This window comes from Muntiacus reevesi, chromosome 11, assembly GCF_963930625.1.
Source record: "Muntiacus reevesi chromosome 11, mMunRee1.1, whole genome shotgun sequence".
NCBI classification, from domain to species: domain Eukaryota; kingdom Metazoa; phylum Chordata; class Mammalia; order Artiodactyla; family Cervidae; genus Muntiacus; species Muntiacus reevesi.
In genome coordinates this window covers 72,581,357-72,606,482 of record NC_089259.1, presented here as the reverse complement: position 1 = coordinate 72,606,482, position 25,126 = coordinate 72,581,357, and the positions used below count along the sequence as shown (strand labels likewise).

At 43.9% G+C, this 25,126-nt stretch overlaps 1 protein-coding gene and 1 long non-coding RNA gene across 10 annotated transcripts in view; one reads left to right on the top strand and one right to left on the bottom strand.

The window, feature by feature from the left end:
* DOCK9 (dedicator of cytokinesis 9) overlaps window positions 1-25,126 on the top strand; it is a 273,883-nt gene that overhangs the window by 197,031 nt on the left and 51,726 nt on the right. For all 5 annotated transcript variants that reach the window (XM_065902028.1, XM_065902027.1, XM_065902025.1 and 2 more), the window contains exons 28-37: window positions 914-1,060; window positions 1,256-1,339; window positions 2,262-2,373; window positions 5,729-5,907; window positions 6,151-6,264; window positions 8,277-8,397; window positions 14,618-14,751; window positions 16,813-16,927; window positions 21,344-21,410; window positions 23,206-23,253. In XM_065902028.1, the coding sequence (XP_065758100.1) occupies window positions 914-1,060; window positions 1,256-1,339; window positions 2,262-2,373; window positions 5,729-5,907; window positions 6,151-6,264; window positions 8,277-8,397; window positions 14,618-14,751; window positions 16,813-16,927; window positions 21,344-21,410; window positions 23,206-23,253 (1,121 nt within the window). The remainder of the gene's footprint in view (window positions 1-913; window positions 1,061-1,255; window positions 1,340-2,261; window positions 2,374-5,728; window positions 5,908-6,150; window positions 6,265-8,276; window positions 8,398-14,617; window positions 14,752-16,812; window positions 16,928-21,343; window positions 21,411-23,205; window positions 23,254-25,126) is intronic.
* LOC136144271 (uncharacterized) overlaps window positions 2,390-25,126 on the bottom strand; it is a 30,310-nt gene continuing 7,573 nt past the window's right edge. The window contains exons 2-4 of one of the 5 annotated variants that reach the window (XR_010658508.1): window positions 15,455-15,869; window positions 14,564-14,709; window positions 9,696-12,178 (exon numbers count right to left, since the gene is read on the bottom strand). This is a non-coding gene — a long non-coding RNA (uncharacterized lncRNA). Of the gene's footprint in view, window positions 2,783-9,695; window positions 12,179-14,563; window positions 14,710-15,454; window positions 15,870-25,126 lie in introns of those variants that run through there. The other 4 variants (XR_010658510.1, XR_010658511.1, XR_010658509.1 and 1 more) reach the window with 4 other exon arrangements.

Genomic DNA, 25,126 nt, shown 5'->3' with positions numbered 1-25,126 from the left:
CATTCCAGGCAGTGGCAAAGAGGGGGATTTGGAAGCCAAGCGTAACTTCCTCTTACAGCCCATTGGCCAGAATGAGTCACATGGCCATTATCTTGCCACAAGTTATGCCGGGAAATGTAGCCTCTAGCTGGGAAGCCATGTGTCCCTGTCAAACTCCAGTGTTCTGCCACTAAAGGGGAGAAGGGAAGGAAGGATATTAAAGGTCAGTGTTATTTACTGAATCTTTTCGAGCTTCAGTTTCCTCTTTGTAACATAGGGATGGAAATACCCCCTGCTGTGGGGTTAGAATCACTTGCATGCATGGACCATCCAGTACAGCCCGCTTCCCATTCCCGGTCCTCAGTAAACTGTTCCATTTGTGGAGCGGGAGAGGGGTGGGAGGGGCAGTGCGGCCTCACATAGCAGAATGCACACAGGCCTTGAGCTCACTGTGTAAATAGATCCAGGCTTGAGTCTCTGTTATTGTCAGCTGTGTGACTGAAGACACGTTTACCTGACCTCTCTGATCCTCTATAAAAATGAGAGTGTTTAAGGATTTAATGAAAAAGTTACATAAAAATGTCTAATACAGTGCCCAGTTTGTAGAAGACACATGGTAAGTAGTAGCTAATTGCTAAGTGATCTGTGTGGGATTTCTTAGGTATGCATTCCTGATAGAGAAAAAAATTATTATGTAAAGTGAAAGAGGACTCCTCCTGAGCAGTTTCAACTAGTGACATACAGTCAGCATTCTGTGTGTGTTCCGTTTGAATACTTGAGGCTTAATCCTAAGCCAGTGCTTTCTAAAGCAATCTCTGCATTTTACTTTGGCTGATTTGAATGCCTGTACCTTTCAGAGATGAGATTCCCACCACCCCCCCCAAAACAGTTCAACTTAAAAAAATAATCAGTGTTTGCTCTAAACCTTTTTCAGCTGTTGCGAAACCAGAGATTCCCTGCCTCCTATCATCATGCGGTGGAAACTGTTGTGACTATGCTGATGCCTCACATCACGCAGAAGTTCCGAGATAACCCGGATGCGTCCAAGAACGCCAACCACAGCCTGGCTGTGTTCATCAAGGTGGGGGGCCTCCAGCGGGGAGGGCGTCCACCGGGGGCCGAACGTGCTCTTTCTAGCAGAGTGACTCGTACACAGTAGATGCTCAGTGAATGTGTTTATGCCAGAGGATAAGCTTATTCACAGAGAACACTGATTTGAAACCCAGCTTTCCACGACAGCCTGAGTACTTACCTTTGTGGGTTGTTTCCTCTGCAGAGATGTTTCACCTTCATGGACAGGGGCTTTGTCTTCAAGCAGATCAACAACTACATCAGCTGCTTTGCTCCTGGAGATCCTAAGGTAGTGTGTGCCTGTGTGTGCGTGTCACACGCTGTTCTTCTTGTCTCTCTGAGTGAATCCAGATACCCACCTGTTTCTCTGGGTTCACATCAGAATTTTCTTTCAGTCCCAGAGGTGCTACTCACTGCCCTCCCTTGGAGATACTAGCTATTACTAACTAGTACTCACAGTAGTATGTGAGATATTGTGTGTGTGTGTAGTTAGTCACCAGGTCATGTCTGACTGTTTATGACCCCATGGACTGTGAGCCCACCAGGCTCCTCTGTCCACGGGATTTCCCAGGCAAGAATTCGGGAGTGAGTTGCCATTTCCTTCTCCAGGGGATCTTCCCCACCCAGGGATCAATCCCACATCTCCTGCATTAGCAGGCTGGTTCTTTACCGCTGAGCCAGGAGGGAAGCCCGTGTGAGATATTAGAGACACAGTAATTCCAAATGTAACATAAACATAACTGTTGGTTTTTCTCATTAATACCCAAAATGGCTTCTCAGCTGCAAAACTAAAAGTATTCTTGTTACAAATCATAGTTTATTTAACGAGGTAACAGAAGGAACCACACAGTCTTTCTCTGCTGGAATTTTCTGTTTCTTCCCTTGTGTGTCTGTTTTAAAGATCGGCCTTTTTCATTTTTTTCTTGCTTTGAATCTGGTCTGTAATTATAAGCCGCCTGAAATCCTTTACTGAAGTTGGAGGAGCATAAATAATAAATGCCCTAAAAGTCAGTGGAGGACATTATTTAGCAAAGTGTATTCCCCATTTTCACATGAATCCCTGAAGTCATGCTGAAATCTGTAAAGTAGCCTCGAATGTGTAGCCCTGAGACAGGAACGAACCCACAGGCAGCGTGTCATTCCTCAGGGGTTTCTTAGGAGTCTGTGCAGAGTATCCATAACTTATGACTATAACCAATTTTTTCCTGCAGACCCTCTTCGAATACAAATTCGAATTTCTCCGTGTGGTGTGCAATCATGAACATTATATTCCTTTGAATTTACCAATGCCATTTGGAAAAGGCAGGATTCAAAGATATCAAGGTAATCTATCTTTAAATATATTAATCCTAGTCTTTTCAAAAAGAGAGCCATTCCTTTTAAATAAGAGAGTTAGTTCACACGTGACATTAAGAATATCTGACATTTTTCATTGGTGAATTCATTTTTTTTCTTGTTTCCATTTTTTTTTAATTGATAAAATGCTTCATAGGAACTTAACTTTTTTTTAGCAAACTTATCAGACTATTGATCATGCCAGTGTGACTCTTTTTCGTTGAACAAGTCCATTGCTTAAACAATAGAAATCCTTTCTATTTACTGTAGTTTATTTTTATTTGTTTCACTTTTCCTTTTTTCTTACAAATCAGCTTTTCTTTCACCAACTGTGGAGTCAAATGACACTCCTGTAGGTAGGTGTGGGGTGTGACGCTTGCTTTCTTGCATCTTCCTCCTTGAAAAGAAAAAGAATGCAAGTGATTGCTGAAATGCTTACGTGTGCTATGCATTTAGGCATTTCCCATGTACTTGGATCAATTTTAAAATTCACGATAAGCCAGTGAATTTGTTCTCACTGTAGCTAACACATTACCGTAACATCCCCGGGAGGCTTCTTGTTTTTTGCTCCTGGGATCACTAGGTCCTCTAGGAGGTTTCTTTAAGAAGTAAAGCAAACAATCAAAAAACCCTGCTTCACTTCTAAAGTGTATTCTCCCACTGTTTTCCTAGTCCTTGTTTATGGCAGTAGCAGTAACCTTTGTCACATGCAACACGGCTTTTCACATGCTTTCTATGTTTGCATGTTGAGTCTTTATTAACTGTTCTGTATCCTTTCTGAGTTTGAAGAGAATTAAGCTCACGGAGATTTCTTTGTCTTCACTAAGTCAAATGAATCCATCTAGACTCTCGGGTCTATCATAGTGCAATATTTAGCACCTTGTATGTGCTCAGGATTATTTAAGCTGCAGGAGAGAAAAAGTGGAAGGATGCCACCAAACTATTTGTTGTTGCCTAGGCACTCAGTCATGTCCAACTCTTTACAACCCCATGGAGCCTGCGAGGCTCCTCAGTCCATGGGATTCTCCCGGCAAGAATACTGGAGTGGGTTTCTGTTTCCTTCTCCATCAAATTGTTAATGACACCTAAATCAAGTGACCCTGAAATTCAGGGAGAAATACAGAAAGGCATTCATTCGGAGACATAAATATCTTAAATGCCCCAAATAGGCTCAAACTGCCTTTAAAGAGCAAAGTAGGGACTGTGGCCTGATATTGGTTATCATGCATTCAGCAAATATTTGCCCAGCACCAACTCTACCTAACCTTGGGGTACAGTTGTGGACAATACGGATGAAGTCCCCAGCTGTCAGAGTGACGAGTGCTAAGGAGAGGAAAAGTGAGGGAACGGGATAGGAAGTGGGTGACGTTGAGATCGGGTGGCCGGGAAGAGCCTCCCTGAGAAGGTGACTTTGGGGTAATAACTGAAAAAAGTGCAGGGTTGAGCATTCTGGGCCATTCAGAGTCCCCTGCCCAACCCTGCCCCACCATCTGTCTGTGTGTGGTGTTCCTCACACACCAGACATACCTGCTGGTCCCAGCTCCTCACTCCTGACATGGCTCAGCCTCACATAGCACCTCACTGGGGTCCTCGTGTTCCTCCCAGCCAGTCACTCAGCCAGTCACTGGATCTGGGGCTGGCCAGGCCCTTGCCTCTCCCGGCGCCCCACCTTGCACCCTTAGCCCACCATCAGTTCCTGGCCCACCTGTCCTTGGGGACCATGACTGTCTTTTCCTCTCGCCTGTCAGGGTGCTCAGGACAGCTCTTTCTGCCCAGCAGTCGGGCAATGAACGTGTTCTCATCTTCCCCACTGGCCCAGTTGTTTATTCCCACAGAACAGAATGAGAAGACCCTTCACATACCCCGAGACTTGCCCAAACTCTTGTAGACTGTTGGGGCTAGAAGGACACGGCTTCGGTATGAATTTTCATAACTGCACCGATAGGAATAAGGTTTTGTTTTTTTTTAGCATTCTCCTTCCTCTTACCCTTCTCACCTGCTCTTCCACCTTTCTCTCTGTGCAAACACGTACTCACATGCACACACACATGTGTACAGTTAAACCCATAAATAGTTTTCTTCTAAGAGACTCATGTGAATTCAGACTATGAACTGTTTTTTCAATAATCTGTGCTTAAAACTCATAAACAATGGACTCGAGTGTTCTGGAAAGTCCTGGAAAAGGTTCCTAGGACTTGAGTGAGAATTTAAATAGGGTTAGAAACAACTGCCCAGCATGAGATTAAAACCAAAGTAGAGGCCTATTGACTTTCCTCTAACAATGGATTCAGTATAAGAATTTAAATCCAAGCCACAGCTCACTGGAAAAGTGTTAGGTCAGCTTTAGAGTGTGGTGTTTAGCTACTTGTTTCTACCTTCCCTCAATAGAGTTCACATTTGGTTACATCTCTTTTCTAGAAGAGCTTTCAGTCTTGTCTCTTAACTTGCTGATGACTTAGCTAGTTTGATTTGGTGCTTTGTCCATTTTAGTTCTAGTTTATATTAGTTTTCTGTTTGCTTTTTGAAGTACAGAAGTTTTAAGAGTGTATTTGAGAAAATTCTATATTAAATAAGGTCTTCAGTGATAGCAAAATAAGTAGGTTATTTGCTAACTCGGTCATTTTAAACACATTGGGTGGAGTATATGGGCACTAATGACCAGGAAATAGATAAATGAACTCATGTAGTGAAGAACATTTTAATAGGCCATGTATATTTATTCTTTAGTTATGTGTTTGTTGTGCACAAATTGCTCCTCTATAATGTTGTCAATTACTACAATATTTGAATTTCATATCAGTAACAAAATTACATTTGTAATATAATGGGCTGTTCTATATTCTAAAAATTGATCCTAAAACTATTCATTAACTTAATAATTATGTAGGATGTAATACTTTCTATAATCAAAATCCAGTGCATTTATATGGTGGTGGTGGCTTGGTCACTGAGTTCTTTCCGACTCTCTTGAGATCCCTGTAGACTGTAGCCCACCTGGCTCCCTGACCAGGCATTTCCTGACCTAGGATTTCCCAGGCAAGAACACTGGAGTCGGTAGAAATTTCCTCCCCCAGGGGATCTTCCCAACCCAGGGATCGAACCTGCATCTCCTGCATTGCAGACAGTCTCCTGCATTGCAGTTTGATTTAATTGTATTTAAACTCTGTTTTCATTTTGGAATGTAGAGCAGTGTTTTAGGTTATCAGCCTTTGGAAGCCATATGTGACCACCTGTTGACACACACAGGGGAGCCTGAAAGGAAAGGGTGGGCTTGGTTTTTGTTTTATTCAGAGAGTGTTGCATCCCTTCTAACTAGAGCGGTTTGCTCCTGTGCTCGTTTCAGACCTCCAGCTCGACTACGCGCTAACAGACGAGTTCTGCAGGAACCACTTCTTGGTGGGGCTCCTGCTGAGGGAGGTGGGGGCCGCCCTCCAGGAGCTCAGGGAGGTCCGGGTGATCGCCATCGGCGTGCTCAAGAACCTGCTGATAAAGCACTCTTTTGACGACAGATACGCTTCCAGGGTGAGCGTTCTCTGATGCATGGAAATATGACTGATAACATGACCTTCATTTGGAATAATCCAAAGAAATAAGCAATTAGAAAATTAGTAACAATAGCACAAAAACTTTCTCTGCTAATGCAGTAAAATCTAAGAGCCATTTTTACAGGAAGGGTCCCAACACAGGACCTGGCCAGGGCTCGCCCGGTCCATCATTAAGCTCTCCAAGGCCGGAATTCACTTACACTGTGCACCTTCGTTCCAGAGCCATCAGGCGAGGATAGCCACTCTCTACCTGCCTCTGTTCGGTCTGCTGATTGAGAACGTCCAGCGGATCAACGTGAGAGATGTGTCTCCCTTCCCGGTGAACCCTGGCAGTGTACGTAAGCACACCCACACAGACACGGCCTGCATTTGTTTCCTGCGGCTGCCCTAACAAAACACCACGAACGGGGTGGCCCAGAGCAAGTAGGAACTTATTCCTTCACTGTCAGAGGGCCAGAGATCCAAAATCAGGGTGTCAGCGGGGTTGGTTCCCTCTGGAGGCGCCGGGTGAAGAGCTGGGGCCATGCCGCTCTCCCAGCCACTGGTGCCTGCCTGGAATGCTTGCCGTGTTTGGCCGTGGCTGCATGACTCAGTCTCTGCCTGTCTTCACATGGTGTTCTCCCTGGTGTGCGTCCGTGTCCCTGGTATCCTGTCCCATCCTTATAAGGACACCAGGGCTTGGATTTCATCCACAGTGACCTCATCTTATCTTACATCTTAATGACATCTGCAGAGACCCTCTTTCCAAATAAGGTCACGTTCTGAGGTTCAGGGTGGATGTGCATTTGGAGGGACACTCTTGAACTATACACCCCTCCTTTTTTGCCCCCCAAACCATAATAATCTACAGTAGTCTTGGTAAATTGCATTTCTGGCTAAGATGGGGTCAATCAGTAAACTTTCAGCTCTTGTTAAAAATCATTCTTAAAAAAAGAAATATTATAAAAAGCCATGCTTTCCGAGATGGCTCACTTTCTTGTAAGATGTCAGGATCTTTGTGTATCCAAGAAACATTTATAGAGGAAAGAATTTCATTTTTTTAAAAAGGCATAATTCTATGTAATTCTAACCGGTGTATTACGAGATGTCAGTGCTAGTCCCAGTCCTGGTGTATTAATAGCATACTACAGAGTCTTAGAAAAGCCACTTCTTTGGGCATAAGTTTCCCTGTGTCTATAAAATTAGAAAGATAATCAGACTAGATGTCAGGGGGGGCCAAGATGAGCAATCCCACCTCTGCTAATTGACCACCTTAATTTATTTTAGCCTTATGCAGATATTTAAAGATATATTGGAAATGAAGTTGAGTGAAGGGTAATGCCAGGTATGATCTCAAAGCCTTTTGGTTGGAGACAGTCGGCCATTGATTTGGACAGGGTAGCAGTTCAGTGTCCTTTTCCTGTTTATTCTAGACCCTTGTGCTGGCTCTGTCGTTCCTAACCACTGTCGTGATGGCATACACTGGGGAGTTTCCTTGTGTGTTTCTTTTCCGTCCCTTTTTCTCCTACGGTGGTGCTGTGTCCTGGTTTTTATACCTCTCTCCTGCTCCGAGTACATCTCCTACCTGATGGTGCGCTGAGAGGAGCCCTATTTGTAGAGCGTGTCTTGTATTGGTAGTTCCAAGGAGCATGAGTGGTCACTGTCCTTAAATGGGCTTCCCCGCACTCGTCTCAGTCGACAGCACTGCACTGCACCTGTGTGTTCTCTGAATCTGTCTGCTTTTCTAATCAGAATAAGCAATTCAGGGTCCTCTCTGTACTCCTTCAACCCCGAGAAACGTGAACACTGTCTTTTCCTCTGGCTTCCACCGAAGTCTAATCTCTGTTACGACACAACTTCACAATGAACACCATTTCCTGAGAGTTTGCATGAAGTGCCTAACCTGCAGAGGTTTTCACCACCACTATTGTGAGGTCATTATTGCTCATTTGGGAGGATTTCTGATGTGAGAGAAAAATCAGCGTTCTAGTTACAAAGAGTACTCGAGGCTTCTTCTGAAGGAAGAAACCTCCTGAAATAATGTAGAAAGATGCTGGGCATCCGAGCTGTGGAAGGGGAGAGGGGCTACACCTTCTGGGGGAAGACAGGGCTCCCTGGGCCACGGCTGCTCTGCCACGGCTGCTCTGCCCCCCAGGCCTGAAATGCCCCGTGCTCCCCACTCCTGCTCCGACTATCCCCTCCGTCCTCCCCTCACAGGCTCCGTGCTGGTCCTCCCATCCACACGTGATGGGCAGGCCAGGCCGTCCTGCCCAGTTCTCCCGCTCATGCTCACACTTCCAAGAACAGTCGGTGACTCTCTTAAAACCATATTTAATGATTTCTTGTCTCTCTCTCCCCCTTCCACAGACTGTGAAGGAAGAATCCCTCACTTTGCCAGCAGTGAACCCGTTAGTGACGCCCCAGAAGTCTGGGGGCACGCTGGACGCCAGCCTGCACAAGGACCTCTTTGGCGCCATCTCTGGCATTGGTAATGCTCGGACTCTGACCTATTTCTCTCTAGTTGAATTCAGAAAGTGTCTTTAATCCAGCCGTCCGTTAGCTTTCAGATCAGAACTTTGAAGTCTTGAGTTTCTGCTTCACATATTCTTTTTCCGATTTTGCTGCTCAGCTCTGAAACCCACCTCAACCCTACACTGAGATAAAGATCCCCAATTTGCAGGAATTCCGAATATAGTACACTTAATTGCATATTTGTCTTGTTTGCTTTGTGGTTAATGCATGTTAATTTTTCATTTTAAATCTTCAAATTAGATTGTTTATGCTTTTAGGAGAAGAAAATCTTTGCAGGTGTGTGGGGGGGTTAGGGTTTATTTGTAGTGTTAACGATTTAGATGAAATGTGAGAGAGTAATTCCTGAAGGAGTTACTGGTTTATGGCTCGAATGCAATGCTGAAATCAGTTTTCTAAAATCTTCTTTCCTAGAATTTTTTTTTCTATCTAAAATAATGTTAGAGCAGCCCCCATGGGGAGGAAAACAGATGGCATAATTCAAGTTTCAAACTGAGTAGTTTTTCCGTTAAAAAAAATGCCTGAGAAATGTACTTATTAATATTCTGACTAATTGAGCCCATGTGCCAGCTCCTTCATAAAGATAACGGTACAAAAATATACATACATCTTCACAGACACTCACAGGCTTATGCTGTCTCTATCTCTCCCTCTGTTTTACACCATAGTTTAGATAAATGAAGCACCCTGTTGTGGCTAGTGCTCAGACCACTTAATGACGGAATTAACCCACAGGGCAAAATAAAAGGGCAGTCCTTTTATCTGATTAATCTGCAGGATCATTTTTCATTCTGAGTTTATGTCCTTAGCTTTTGTGTTGTTCTTGTTGCTAACATGCTATTTCATGTAGGCAACGAAACTGGCCAGACTGTAAAATTGGAAACCTCACACCAGTGCTCAGATTTATCCTCAGACACCCATACCAGTCTTTAATCTTGCTTATGTTTATGTGTATTTTTGATAGTTCTGTTTACCTCATTTGGCACCGTAAAGATGAAATGAGTTAATTCATCCAGAATGCAGAGCCTGGCACACAGCATTTCCACTGCCTTCCCCCTGGGCCTCCCACGCTGACCACTCACCCAGCCGCTCTCTGGGAGGGGTCCCTTCCAGGCTTTGTCTGCAGCGGTTCATGGCACTGGCTTTAAAGTCAGACAGTTGTGTCCTTGGGCCCAAACTTCCACCGTTTACGATTGCAAGGGCAAGATGTCTGTCCTCTTCATCCTGTGCCCACATTTCAAAAACAGTCCTGGTGAGGGAAGAAGAGCTAGTTCAGAATTGCAGAGCTTGGCAAGGTAGACACCTCAGTGTTGTTATTTGACTGCCTTTGTAACAAGCACAGTTCTTCAGTGTTAGTCATGCTTTGTGATAGACTCTTGGTAGCCAGTCAGATGAGTCCTGGAGCCTAAATCTTAACTCTCTGTTCCCTCTGACCAGCATTTCTGTAGGATCCAAGGCTTTGTGGAAATGGTGAAACTAGAATGAGGTGATGTTTTGACTCTGGCTTGATTCTCTAGTTCCACATTTGCCCGGTTAGGGTTTGGGATTCCTTGAGAACATGGAGCTGAGCCATGGAGGTGTCTTCAGCACAACTTCAGTGCCATAAATGGCCTTCGATTGCTCTGTGTTCATGGTGAAGTTATGAAAAGTACTTGAGACTAATTTTGTCTTTTTCATTCTTTCTTGAATTTTAAGATCTGGATCCAGTTTTCACGGGAATTCACTGCAGCAGACTCGGGCTTTTATCTATGTGCCCACCTTCCTCTCACCCCCCACCTTTAAACACTATAATCCTAACTTCCTTTTATTTTTATTTTATTTTATTTATTTATTTTTTTAGTGGAGTGCAGTTTATTACACCGGCGGGCCCAAGGCAGAGTCTCCTCTTAGCCAAGGGCCCCAACCAGCATTTGTGAAAATCTTTTATACCCCATGTGTACGTGTCCAAACCCACCACCCCAAATCCCTTGAGGCTTACAAAGGAAGGGTAAATACAATCACAATAACCCCATCATTCACGTGTTATGTGTTCAAACAGTTAATAATCAATAAGCCCGCGGTTACATTCCAACCAGTTAATAACCAATAAGCCTGTGGTTACATTTCGATAGATACTGTCCGGAGGCAGGGGTGATTAGTGTCTGTTTTCTCCTCTTCAAGATTCCCCTGCCCAGAGGGGGGGTCTTATCCTTCCATTGTCATTCCCACAGGCGCTAAGCACAGAGTTCAGAGTCCATTGGAGAGGTGGCCGCACATGACCAGCATGGACAGGCCTCAGATGGAGTCCAGGCCCTATGTATGAATTCCTTCTTCATTCCCCACTCTTGATGCTCTTAGTTTCCATAATGAGCATCATTTATTGAGATAAATTGTACCTTAGCCCTCCTGCCACCCACATGAGAGAATGCTATCAACCTCTGGGTTACAAAATTCACAAGGCATTGTAGGAAGCAGGGCCCACAAAGCAGTATGATCAAGATTACTATAACAACAGTTCATTAGACATGGCTTTCACTTGATTTTGCATATCCTCCAAGGTAGTAGATACATTTCCAGACAGGTCAGGCATGTACACACAATATTCAACTTTAATTATGGTGCAAGTCCCTCCTTGGGCTGCTGTGAGTATGTCTAATGCCACCCTATTTTGAATTATTGCCTTCCTCATCTGAATCTATTCTTCTTTCAAAGCTTGAATGGCTTTAGTACTGTCTAAGAGGGCCTGTTTAGTGAAATCAATTAAGGCCTCTACCTTAACCATGATATCTATTGTCCCTACAGAGGGTACAAACAAGGCAGCAAGATAGTCATACCATTGGAACATGGATTGTGTCCATCTTGCATGCATCTTGCATGTCCATAAGGCAGGTTTACTGGAGGCTGGTGTAGGCTAGGCTTAATTCTGCCATGGGCGAAAGCAAATCCTAATGCGCAACGCCCCACCCAGCCAACTGGTAACCATGGCCATAAGTTAAGCCCACAGAGCCACTGGGTCCCATTGGGGGCTACCCAGCGGCTTCCAGGCCATTCGGAACTGGGCCACTGAGCAGACTGACTGGGGTGATAGGTAACTTCCAAGATTTGTTTACTTTGTTCAGGGGACAAATAACAATTCTTTTGGGTCTAGGGGATGGTCTCCAAATCCAACTTTCTGTTCTTTTTGTTCCCAGCAAATAGTAGCAGGGGCAATCAACTGTCCTTTCTCAGGAGTCATCCGGAAATATTCATCCCAGACCTGGTAGTATTGCTCAAGGCACCGGGAGGCCTGTCCCCCTTTTGTAAGGGAGCCCTTTTCCTCTTTAATTCTCATGTATGAGGTATAAGGCTTTGTTATCTCCGTAGGGCTGGTGTTCATGTTAAATGTAACTCTATGTCCCTGGCCCATTGATGGCTTCTTCCAACACCAGAGGGCAAAGAAAGGTTATGGTTGGTGAGAGAGAGGAAAGTTCCTTTCTGTTGTTAAAGTCCCCATAATGGAGTGACGATACCCACCAGGGGAGTCTGTCTATTACTGACAGGGGCATAGCCCCACATACCCAAGTTCAGAATTGCATTGGTGAGGCCAAGCAGCAGCTCCATCCTGTAGAGGGCTCGTCTGGGACCTCATTTTCTTCTTCCTCCTCAGAATGATCTTGGTTTCCCGTGGATCGGTGGGGTCCTTCTGGGTGGTCCACTCGGCGTCTTCTGGGTCAGCATGGTATGCCTTCTTCGCTCTGGTGTGATGGATCAAGGGACAATACCTGCAAGTTTAACTGAGCGCTCAGTTCCCCTGCTGACGTGAAAGGTCTGGGCGTTGAAAAGCAGAATCCTTCCAGAGGGGCGAGGCGCCTTCCCCCCTCTAGGAGATTCAAGCTACAAAGCCTCGGGGTGGCCTCAAATGAGACCTGTCTCCTCAAAGTGAGGAGCTTCCCGGTCCATGCACCAAATGTTGTGCCACGCGTTCCGGGAAACAAACTCACTCAGAAGGACAAGGCAGATAGTGGAGTGCAGTTTATTACACCGGCGGGCCCAAGGCAGAGTCTCCTCTTAGCCAAGGACCCCTAACTTCCTTTTAGAAATGCCTTCCAGGGAAGCTTCCAACTTTGAACTGGGTTTGCTAGTTGTTTTCTGGCAGCTTTAGCTCTTCTTTTATTCACCAAGGAATTCCATCTCTTTCCATCTCTTGAGGAGATTCTCCTTCCACACTTAGTGAGGATGTACCCTCAGCAATTTTTTTTTAAATGCCTTTGAAATATGGTGCATGAAAATTTCTAAAACCAATTCATCGCCTGATTAAAAACTCTAAGATTACATTCATTTTAAAAGGCATGCATTCTTAGGCTCAGAGTTCTTTTTTCCACCTACTCAGTGTATTACGTTTTGCTGTCTGTACAAAAGGGGAGAGAGTTGAACTAAAGTTCTCTGAAAAGTTATGCACCGGGCCAGGATATTAAATACAGACAAACACACACAACAGGAACATGGTTCTGCTAAGTCTGTTGATTTTGATTTATTGCATTTCCATCTGTTTGCCTTAGATTAGGACTCTTGTGCTGGAATTGAGCCTAAAACTCCGAGAATTTAGGGCCTAATTTCACTTTCCCGAGAGCCTCTTTCTCCAGAGCTGTGTGTTCTACATTAAGTCCGGTTATATCAGGAGGCCAATAGTTATAATTTGGTCACCACGCATGTCTCTTTTCTGAGTGTAGAGAAAGACTCATTGCTTTTTCATAGCGTTTTGACCTGCTTCTCGAGCAGTCAGTCACACAGTTCCTGTCCTGGGGCAGTGCTGCGGGTGGCCAGTGGTTTACATGTTCCCGCCTTCACTTCCATTTTCAGATCCTCCTGGCCCTACTTTCCTTGATGTACTTAACACACTGAATCGGTTTCGGGGACAGTGGATAAGCCTGGGGGTGGGGGTGGAGTAACTTAGAGGTGTCTCAGTCCATGGCAGCTAACTGGCAGGCTGAAACCCAGAGGGGCCTGCCTGTCCCGAGGTGCTAGGTGAAGGCAGCCTGGGGACGAGGGGGCTATGCTCACAGCCTGCTGCGTGGGGCTGGGGGTCTTTTCCTGTAGTTTGTGCAGCCAATCGGGCATCTCCGCCGGGGGCATGCCTCTTGCTTCAGCCCAGAGTGTGCAAGTCTGAGGGTCATTTTTAATTGTGTGATTTATTGAAATCTTATCTAAGCAGGAAGTCAATCTAGTACTTTTTAAAATTGCATAGTCTCGAGGTTGGGGCTGACTTCTGCCTTAAAATGCTATTTTTTGTTTTTTCTCCTCACAGATGTCACGAATTTTATTTCCAAGTTAGATTTCCTCTCTGCTCGTAATTGTTTATTGCAGAGATTCCCAAACAGTCTCAGTTCACAGCACCCTTATTATCAGAATAGTTTTTTTCATGGCGTCCCCAGGCCAAGAGAAACACCAAGTGGTTCTGTTTATTAGGTACTTAAGGCCAGATAACTTAATAAGTACGTATAACCGAAAAACTTAAGAGGCATTTGAAAACTATATACATAAATTTAAAGAAAAAAAATTTTTTTAATAACCACGGTTCTTACTAATGGGGCATGTGTGCCTCAGCTTCTCACATTTGAAATCAGATTGCTCACCAGCATTCTCATTTCCTTTTCCACATTGATTTTCACCCAGTCCTTGGTTTTTATCACAGCAAGCCCGCTTCAGAGAGATGTGACATCATGGAAAGGAATGTGGCAGCCCGAGGTTAAAACTACCGTTTCCGACAGATGTCCAGTATTGTGTTTTCCTTGAAAATTGAAAATGTCCCGTGACACCCCTCAGGGTTTTCTGGGGCTCCTGGGCATGCCATTTGAGTGCAGTGGGTTTATGGCATGATTTAGGTTTTTTTATTTGATGGTTATAGGTAGATTTATCTTTTTAATTTGTTGAAGTCTTTATTCTACCCCAGTCTGAAACAGCATGTTCTCCCCCAGTCTGAGCAATCAAAGGTGGTTTCTCATACGTGAATTGATAGTTATGTCCAAATGTTTCAGATTCAAGTTTACTTTTACTCTGTGTGGCTCAGTTCTTTAAAGGAGAGGTAACTGGATAAAAGTCTTGAGCCAGCTTCCTCACAGAAGAAACAAGTGCCCTAGAAGCAGTTTCCTTTAAAGTTGAGTGCTTACCTTTATTTTGTTCTGTCTCACCAAGTCTGTGATCTTGGCTTGACCTCTGTTTAGCTTCTCCATATACGAACTCGACTCCCAACATCAATAGTGTGAGAAATGCTGATTCAAGAGGCTCCCTCATAAGCACAGACTCCGGGAGCAGCCTTCCAGAAAGGAGCAGTGAGAAGAGCAGCTCCCTGGAGAAGGCAAGTTCCTTTCCGGTAACTTAAGTGTTTTCTTAAAACTGATGGATTCAGCCCAACGTAGGCGAGCTTCAGTGTTCATGTGTTCATTAAATTGGACCTTTTTTTTTCTTTCTTTCTTAAACAACTCAGTTAAACCTGGGGTAGTTGGTCAGAGTGTGGTCTAGGGGTGGGGCCCATCTCCTGCACCCCTCTATTCCTGTTCCAACAGTTCATCAGTGTTTACAGTGAGCGCTTTGGTTCTGGCCATTCAGACACATAGGGAAATCAGAATGCCACTTGCTAAGAATCCCCACGCTCTGTGTGCCAGAGAACAGTGTTTATCACACAGTTACCTACGCAAATGGGCGCTGGATCCAAAGCTGGCTCCAGAAAAGATTACTTGATCTTATGGATGACTCAGGGGTAAATCTTTATTGGGAATCTCTCTATTCACCCTGGGTCCCCAGCATAACACACCTGCTCATATTGAAATATTTTTCTTGAAATAACAAAAGCTATTCTGAATTTAGTGCACATGGATGAAACTTAGATTTAGACCTGGAACCATGATAGATGAGTCTCACCTTGGCCACTGTTTTCCTAAGTTATTTCAAGTTATAGGCAAGCACATGTATTGGTCAACCGGTGACCCACTTAGGGATGCATTCCCAATTCTCAGACATGTGGAGGCCATCCTTCCTTGGGATCAGGTGCATAAGCTTACCATGGGGTTGCGGGTCTGGCCTCTCCCCGATGGTGCTCAGCCACGGTCCTGGAGCCACGCAGACATCTCCATGCGGGGGTTATGACCTGTCGAACTTTTCCCTTGACCCTGACACACCTTCCTGCATAGAGGGAGAGGCTGCTCAGAAGGCACTCGGCTTGTGTCATCCGCGGTGCTGGAGAGGAGGAGGAGGAGAGTGACCAGCCGGCCAGGAGACACCGGGCCACCGTGGACTTCTCACTCCTGACGCTGCCACCTCTGCCTGAGGAGGCCCCGCTGGGAGGAGGCCTGAGCTCTCCCAGTGGCGCTGAGGAAGTGGGTGGGCGGCAGGGTGCCCCCGTGCTGCCGCTTTGCCACTGATGGCACCGGGTTCCTTCCTATGATGGAACTACTCAAGTAAAGTTGTTCATTGAGCCTGAAAATAAATTGAAAAATGATTGAATTGAAATTGAAAAACTGAAATTGAACTGAATTGAAAAATAATTATGCATTTTTTCAATTGCCCACCAATGCTTTGAATGAAATATTGAATTGAAAGACAAAATATTTTTTTCATTGATCTTTCTAGTTTGGTATTTGGGGAAAAAAAAAAACTTTGAAGATTTTCTAATTTCCTGTGTTTTCTTTTAATGAGACGAGATTCTTGTTCTTTTTTTTTTTTTTACGTGAATAGTTTGGAAGTGAACCTGCTGCCTAGTGGCAAAACTGCCCTCACCCTGCGCCCTGAGCTGTGTGAAGTTTGCAGTGTTGAGCTGAGCTGATGGTGGCGTGATAGCATCAGCTCAGGGTCTCTGGCCCTGCTGGGCTGAGGTGACCCTGTTTGCCCCATCAGGTCCGTGCCCATGGTCCTCCCTTAAGGCTGCTCTAGAATGTAACAGAATGACCATGACTCAGCTCCAGGCTTCAGTGGCTGATCCACGGCAGCACCTTGGACTTAATTTGCTATTTCAGCCACTGACATTCTCCTAAGGATGCACTTGGTTTGGCTCTGACTTCTGAAGCATCGTTTCTGGGTTCCGTCTTAGCACATAAACTTTTCTGCATGATGTTTTACTTGGCACTTCAGAACTAAGCCAGTAACCACGACTGTGGTTATTCAGTTTGAAAGGTCTGTGCCTCCTGCCTTGTCCTGGGAGAGTGTGCAACGGAGACAAGACAGCTCTCCCATGGATTTGCACATGTGTGTGTGTGTTTGGTGAGGATGTGCCTGTGGTTTGTTGACAGATCATGGATACCTGCCAACTTACATGATTTGGCTAAATTCTGAAAATCTTTCTCTTTCAAGGGAGAAAAGTGAACCTAACTTTGCTTTACTTGTAACAAAGGAGAAAAGTCACCTGTGTTTTCTCCTCCTCTAGCACCAACAAGGTGGCACTTTGGGAAATTCCGTCATTCGCTGTGACAAACTGGACCAGTCTGAGATTAAGAGTCTGCTGATGTGTTTCCTTTACATATTAAAAAGCATGTCTGACGGTAGGTAAAAAAATGACGAGATCTGTTTTACTTTCCTTGTTTCAGTATTCAGTTTATCCTTTAAAAATTGTAGTTGGTTGAGAGGGTTTAAGGATTTAAATGAATTTTTTTTCTCTCTTGTTTGAAATACATGTTAATTTACTAAATGTACTAGAAATGAAAGTCTTAATTTGGACGTTTATTTTCATTAATTACTATATTCTATAAAAAGAGTTCTAAAGTGTGAATGGCTTATTTTAAGATTTTATATTAAACTCAGACATACATCTTCGCCAGAGGAGACAGAAGCAGATAAATGAAAGGAGCTTTTGATTTTTTTTTTTTAATTAAGTTTCATTTGTCCAAACAAACTTACGGACCACTTGCCTAATTTTACTAGTCAGTCTCCTGAATTAGAGACTGTCGTGTCGGCGACCTGAGCATGTGTGTGCAGCATTCCTGGCTTTAACTAGAAGTGAGGTGTGTTTAGTTTTTGCACTAAATGGAAGTAGTGTTATCCTGGTAGGTTGAGTTTCTGACTAAGGGCTTGACAACCCCATTTTATAACAGAAATGACCACAATCATTAATGCTTTATCAGCACCTTGTGAAGCTTGTGAACATCCACGGCAGGACAGCTGCACCTCTGATTTAGTGTGGTATAAGCAGTGGTACAATGTCACAGCTCTTATCTTGACCAAAAAAACCTTATTTTCCCTGTAACAAATCAGAAAGTGTTCTGTGAACTCCATTAAAGTCATGGAGAGAAGATGAACTCTTCTGAAAGGAAAATGCCATTTTTGGAGACCTGAAGCCCGCCTGTCTGGCGGCAGGGGCTGTGGCCATTGAGCATCCAGGGAATGGCACTTCTTCCTACAGATAGAGTTTCTTTTCTATCGAGCTCCCATTTCAGCAGCGCCAAGAGCTGACCCCTAGCTCACAGGTTAGGAGTAGTGTGCCAATCCTTGAAATGCTTTGGAACTGGAGTATTTTATTCTTCTATCGATATGTTACTTTAAAATAGATATTTTTTAAAAAAACAAATAGACAAGATTTTTTTTTTTTTTGGCGAATGATGACCAAATATAAAAGCACCAGGCACTTATTCTAATATTTCAGTTAGAAAGTTGAACTTCTTCCCATTCAGTCAGAAGTTCTCAATTTTCATCGGCGAGTTTTAGCCAGCATTATAATCCTACTTTTCCTTTGTTAAAGGTTTTCTTTAAAATACTTTACATTTAAAAAAAAAAAGCACTTTACATTTCAAATATTAAATATGATGCATAACTAAAACATCACTGTTTTTAAAAAAACAAATATACAAGAAGTTTTGAATCCAAATGAAAGTTACCCTTTAAAGTCAGCCTTTTGTAAGGCCAGACAAATATTTTTAAAATGCAACAACCTCTTCAAAATAGTTATAGAATGCTCTCTTTTATCAATTACTGTCAAGCATAATTTTTTCCCCTTTATAGTTAGAATTTCTTTATGTGTGCCTCATTTAAGAAATCTGTACCTACACTCAGGTTCTGAAGATATTCTGTATTTTCTTTAAAAGCTGTATTATTTCAATTTTCACATTTAAATCCTAATGTCTACCAAGCATTGATTTTTGTGTATGGTATGGGAGGCAGGAGAGAAATTGCCTTTAGAATAATTTACCAGATAGCCAGTCAGAATTAGCTGTGTAGCTAGCTCTGTGGCTGTTCTTTGCTTTATCCCACATTTAATGAGCACCTGGTACACGCAGGGCCCTTCACTCGCCCTCTGCTCCTTTTTGTGCCTTCTCCCTCCTTAAGGGATAGGCTCTCCACTCCGGTATTCTTGGGCTTCCCTGGTGGTTCAGCTGATAAAGAATCCGCCTGCAATGCGGGAGACATGGCTTCGATCCCTGGGTTGGGAAGATCCCCTGGAGAAGGGAAAGGCTACCCACTCCAGTATTCTGGCCTGGAAGATTCCATGGACTGTGTAGTCCATGGGGTTGCAGAGTCAGACATGACTGAGGGGCTTTCACTTTCACTTGCCCCCCTTAATAGAACTTAGCTCTGCCTCTCCGCACCCCACACACACCCAACAGCCGGTGTAAGGAAAGGCTGCCATGGTACTGCCCGGCTGGCCTGCTGGTTCTGTCTCTTATGTGCTTGGGGAAAGGGTCTCAGAGGTCTGCAGGTTGACCCAGAGAGGCTCTCAGCATCCCAGGAACTCCCTAGGTTCCCACCACACCCAGATGACCAGCCTCCAGTAACCAGTCTGTCTATCTGGATTCTAAACTCAAACCCCGCCCCCAGGAAATGGAAACTCTGCGACCCACCCTCTGGTCTCGAGGCCAAACGTGGCTTTCAAAATCAGGTGCACTTGGTTTAAATCTCCATTCCACTATCATTCTCTCTGCTGGTCATTGGGAGAATTGCTTAGCGTCTCTGAGCCTTCGTTCAGTTCAGTTCAGTCACTCAGTTGTGTCCGACTCTTTGCGACCCCATGGACTGCAGCACACCAGGCCTCCCTGTCCATCACCAGCTCACGGAGTTTACTCAAACTCATGTCCATTAAGTTGGTGATGCCATCCAACCATCTCATCCTCTGTCGTCCCCTTCTCCTCCTGCCCTCAATCTTTCCCAGCATCAGGGTCTTTTCCAATGAGTCAGTCAGTTCTTCACATCAGGTGGCCAAAGTATTAGAGCTTCAGCTTCAGCATCAGTTCTTCCAATGAATATTCAGGACTGATTTACTTTAGGATGGACTGGTTGGATCTCCTTGCAGTTCAAGGGACTCTCAAGAGTCTTCTCCAACACCACAGTTCAAAAGCATCAATTCTTTGGTGCTCAGCTTTCTTCACAGTCCAACTCTCACATCCATACATGACTACTGGAAAAACCATAGCCTTCACCAGACGGACCTTTGTTGGCAAAGTAATGTTTCTGCTTTTTAATATGCTGTCTAGGGGGTCATAACTTTTCTTCTAAGGAGTAAGCGTCTTTTTATTTCATGGCTTCAGTCACCATCTGCAGTAATTTTGGAGCCCACAAAAATAAAGTCTGTCACTCTTTCCCCATCTATTTGCCATAAAGTGATGGGACTGGATGCCATGATCTTTGTTTTCTGAATGTTGAGCTTTAAGCCAGCTTTTTCACTCTCCTCTTTAACTTTTATCAAGAGACTCTTTAGTTCTTCTTTAATTAGTCCATTTGTAAATGGGAACTCTGCCTTGACCACGGTGCAGATTCAATGACAGGACACATGTGAAGTCTTGAGACCCAGCGCGGTGCTTAGCGCATAACAGCTACTTGCTATGCATCCCCCCTCTTCTCCCACCTGCTCTTGACCACGTAGAATAGAAGTCTACGGCCATGTATCTCTGTGGGCCTTCAGCCTCTCTGCAGCCACCCACTCCCTCATCTCAGGCTCCAAAGACTCAGTGGCTTTTTCCCTAAGAGAAATTTTATAACACATGTCTCAACTTCAATGTAAAAATGCAAAAATGGTTAACTCCCAAACAATAACACTGTTTGTGCAGTGCTGAATGGTTAAGGGTCAGACACAGATAATGATTGCTTCCTGTAAGTGAGTTTGTAGGATTTTCCTTAACTGAAAATGTGCCCAATTGCTTGTGATAAAGAGCAGGCGAGGTTCTTAAGCACAGGTACATTGTACCATCAGGCTGGGAAATAGGAGCGCTCATACACTGCTTATTCAGAAAGTGGTTTGACAGTATCTGTCAAATTTTAAATGTACAAACCATTAACACGTTTAGTTCACTTCGAAGAATTTGTCCTATAGATGTGGTTGGACGAGTGTGCAAAGTCCCATGTTCACTGAAGCATGATTTATAACAGCAAAAAACTGAGGGGAAGAACGAGTAAATATTTGTCAGTCGGGGCCTTGGTAACTTTTAGTGCGTCCATGGAGAAGAATATTATGCAGCTTAGAAAAGATTGGGGTAGATCGAAGGTCTGTTGTTGAATTAAAACTCAGTGAAACATTGCACATAGGATGCATATTTCCATTTCTCTGTGTGTGTGTGTGTGTGTGTTGGGAAGGGGTTACTTATGTACATATAAGAATTTTCAGCAGATTCTCTACTGAGAAGGGATTCTGTAGTTGGTAAAGAGTGAGCTTCATTTTACACTATATGCCCACATGTATTCTTTGAATTTTCTAACCCATTTAGGAGCACATCATGTATAAGTTAAAATATGTACCATGTCGGGCTAGATAATGCATGATGAAATTAAAGTTCAAGTGTTCAAATGTAGTTTCTTTACACTGACTAAGCTGTTGTACATGTCATCTGGTATAGAGTGGTCACCGTAGTTCATCCTTTGATCAGTTATGAAAGGGGGCTGGGAGGGTTTGGAGGCCTACACTCAGGTCTCCTCCCATATTACATACGTAGAAAATAAGCATCCTGATTCTAACCAAATCTATGTTCACTTTCCAGATGCTTTGTTTACGTATTGGAACAAGGCCTCAACAGCTGAACTTATGGATTTTTTTACAATATCAGAGTGAGTAGTTTTGTCTTTGCTCATTGACTCTTGATTTTCCCTGGCTAATTAAGAGGTGTGAAGAATACTATGTTGTTGAACCAGGAGTGCAATGTATAGTCACATCCACACTTATCCTTAGTTAAGCTCTTTCTCCTGGAGCTGACCCCACCACCCAGTCTCAGGAACTCATGACCCGGAAGACAGTGACAGCCCTAAATTATTACATATGTGATGATTATAGATGAGAGGTTACTACTTGTGTAGATAAGCCATTTTAATAAAATAACACAACATTTGTTAGCTGAATTGGGTGGATGTTGCACTTCTGAGTTGACTCTAACTTAAGCAGATGAAGAAACTGAGACAGAAAAATTGCTATAATTTAAAAATATCTAGTAAGTAAAAGTGGAGTCTTAAATACAGTCTTTATTATTTGATCTCTTTAAGTTTCTATTTTTCCTTTAAGCTTTTTATTTTTAGAAACACAAATCCACAATCCCTTATCCAAAACCAGTAGGGCCAGATGGTTTTTCAAATCCAGAATTTTTTGGATTTTTGAAAAGTTTGCATAGACAGTATATTCCATAACACCCCATTAGGGTCTCAGGGAGCACCCCACAGTCAAGCACATTGTTGTTTTGGCATTAAGAACTTATTTCTTCAGTACCGTGATCATTCACAGTAATTGGTTAAATCATGGGCTTCCCTTGTGGCTCAGCTGGTAAAGAATCCGCCAGCAATGTGGGAGACCTAGGTTTGATCCCTGGGATGGGAAGATCTCCTGGACAAGGGAAAGGCTACCCACTCCAGTATTCTGGCCTGGAGAATTCCATGGACTGTATAGTCCATGGGGCCCCAGAATCAGACACTACTGAGTGACTTTCATAAGTAGCTTTATGTCTGCTAGTTGGGGGTCATGATTTGCTGCCACATGTGTTTGCATGAATTTGGGTGGAAATCCATGATGTTCAGAGATTTGTGCATTTTGGAGTTAATGGCCTTGATTCATGAATTCATGGCCATTTCCTCTCTAAGATAAAGTTAATAGTTGTCACATGTGAGACAAGCTTCACTACCAGAAGAACTTCCTAGACATTATTTTAACTGCGTCTAATTAAATATATGATTTTTTTTAAAGCAATGTCATGGATATAGTAAAATAAACAACAACAACAACAAAAAACATCCTTGATGTCTATAAGGGACCAGTCCATTTACTTGAATCAAAAAAGAAAGTTCCAGGGGCTTCCCTGGTGGTCCAGTGGTTAAGGCTGTACTCCCAATGCAGGGGGCACTAGTTTGATCCCTAGGTGAGGAACTAAGATCTCATATACCACGTGGAGCAGCCAAAATAAATAAATAAAATGAAGAGATGTTGTCTTGCTAAAAGGAAAAAATATGATGTTAAAAAAAGAAAGCTCCTTAGGTTGAATGAGGATAAGTAAGCAATTCGGAGCAGTGCATGGGGTTTTCACTGTGACTTCCAAGACAAACGTAGAGTAAATGTCCAAGCCCTAAGTCTGAGTTGACCCTGTCCCTCCTGGGCCTTTCTTCTGTGTCGCTCAAACCATCCACCGCGGTTCTGATAGCAGCACAACGTAGGGCCTGCCTTGCGTTTGATCACTTTCTCTGGGTTTAAAGGCACCTTGCAGAGAATTTTTGAAAACCAGAAGCAAGGGGCTAGTAATATATGTAAGAGCTTATTGAATGAACGTGTTACTGTAAATGCATTTAAATAAAATAATGTGTCAGAAGTGATTTTATCCCCAGTAATTTTGTCGCCTCCCCTAATAATCTTTCATCCTTCCCACAGAGTCTGCCTGCACCAGTTCCAATACATGGGGAAGCGCTACATCGCCAGGTACTGTGGGGGTTTAGTGTGACGTGCGTGTCATTCTGTGTATTACTGGGACCCGAAAGTGTGGGAATTGTCATCTGCGGTGATTGGCAGTTAGAATTCTCACAAACAGCCACGAAGACACTTGGAGGGTCTTTGGATTGCCGCCATGAAGCCTGGCGGCCTCGCTCGCCGGCGTTCCCGCGTTCCTTCTGTCTCGTTCTGTCTCAGGCGAAGCTCTTGGAAAGGTTTTCCTCCGCGGCCTGGTGCCGCAGTTCCTTCCAAACCCTCCCTCGCGCTCTGTTCCTGCTGTCTCCTCTTTCTCTTCTCGCCGTTCCTCCGGCTGTGTCTTCTCTCTCTCTCTCTCTTTCCTTCCTCAATGATCTCTCTCCCCATCTCACTCTCAAAAGGTCCTTTTCTTTTTTTTTCTTACCATTCTACCTCCCAGCTCCCAAGACACTAACTTCTCAATCCAGCTCCTTTGCTCCTTAATGAGAGAAAGTTTTGAGCCCATCTCCGATCTGTTCGGATGGCCACCAGTACCATCTCCAACTGAGCCCTTCCTCCTCTCTCTCTGAGTAAACCGTCCGTGCCCTGTCGTTGCTGACCAGAGCTCTGTGTTGAGCGTCATGGGCCCTCACGGCCCTGTCCGAGACCCCTGGTTCTGGACGCTCCTTGCTGACAGGCAGCTGAGCAGCCCCTTCTCTGGCGGCATCGCTGCTTCCTCAGAGGGCGTCCCTTCCCCGCTCCGGCCCTGTCGCCACCCAGCGTGTCTGCGTTCGTCCTCTTCCGTGTTGTGTGTCCTGTGAAGATGTATTCGTGGGGTCTTGGTCCAAGTGTCTCATTTCTCTGTTGTTACTGTTTTAAAAATTTAATGATAAATAAACAAATGTATGTTTTAAGAAAAAACTTTAAAAGTTTAGTTGTCCTTGAGGTTTTTCGCTTATCTGTAATTCTGCTTTACAGCAATGAAATAGGAAAGAGATTTTTAATAGACTTTCTGAATGTCAGGATTTTGCTTTTATGGTAACATTGTTCTTTTCTTGAGATATTTGAGAAATTTTCAGAATGGTGTTAATGTTAAGTAAAAGTATGTTTTCTTTTAAAAATCAGATTGAGAGAGACTATATTATGCTTTCCTCCCATTAATACTATTTTTAATTGAAACATGGTGGCACTTAACGTCCGCTAATCTCAACTCTTTATGTTTTTTTTTTATCATAACAGTAATTTTTGTGTTTTTGAGTTTTTTGAGTCCTAAATGCAAGTATATACAGTGTGTCCTTATGCAATAACCTCTTTATATGATAACTTCATTCCTTTTGACTTTGTCCCATGAAGATGGTTAAACAGTGTATTTGTAGCAGAAAGACACTGTGCTGGGGGAGCTTCTCATCCTCTTTTTAGTAACTGCCACCCACGTCACAAGATGGCATTTGGAATATGTTGTGCAAATAGAATAAAATGCCTCAGAGCTAAACGTGGTGAATGTGAGAAGCCAAAGATTTCGGCCCCTACAAATTGTGGAATTGGGTTTTGTGAAACAGTTCACTGATTTGTTTTCAATGGCTATAAATTTAACCTTTTTTTTTTTTTAAGAGAAAAGTCTTCTGACTTCCTAAGTACCCTGTATATATTTGCATGTAAAAGAGATGCTTCCTGGGACGGTCTTAAAAGTAAATGAGCATAGAGAGGCGGGGGAGGAGGCAGGTGTTGCTTTGTCCGGTGCAGAGCCGCACGCTGGTTTATAGGAAACCGTGCCGTGGTCTCTGCTGCATGCGGACAGGATCCCGAGTCGTCCGTGTTTGGCCTCCATGGGGCTCCCGTCCTGGGAACACCTTCTCATCGTGTCCCTTTGGAATCACCCAGCAGCATGCTGCCCCATGAGACTCCATGC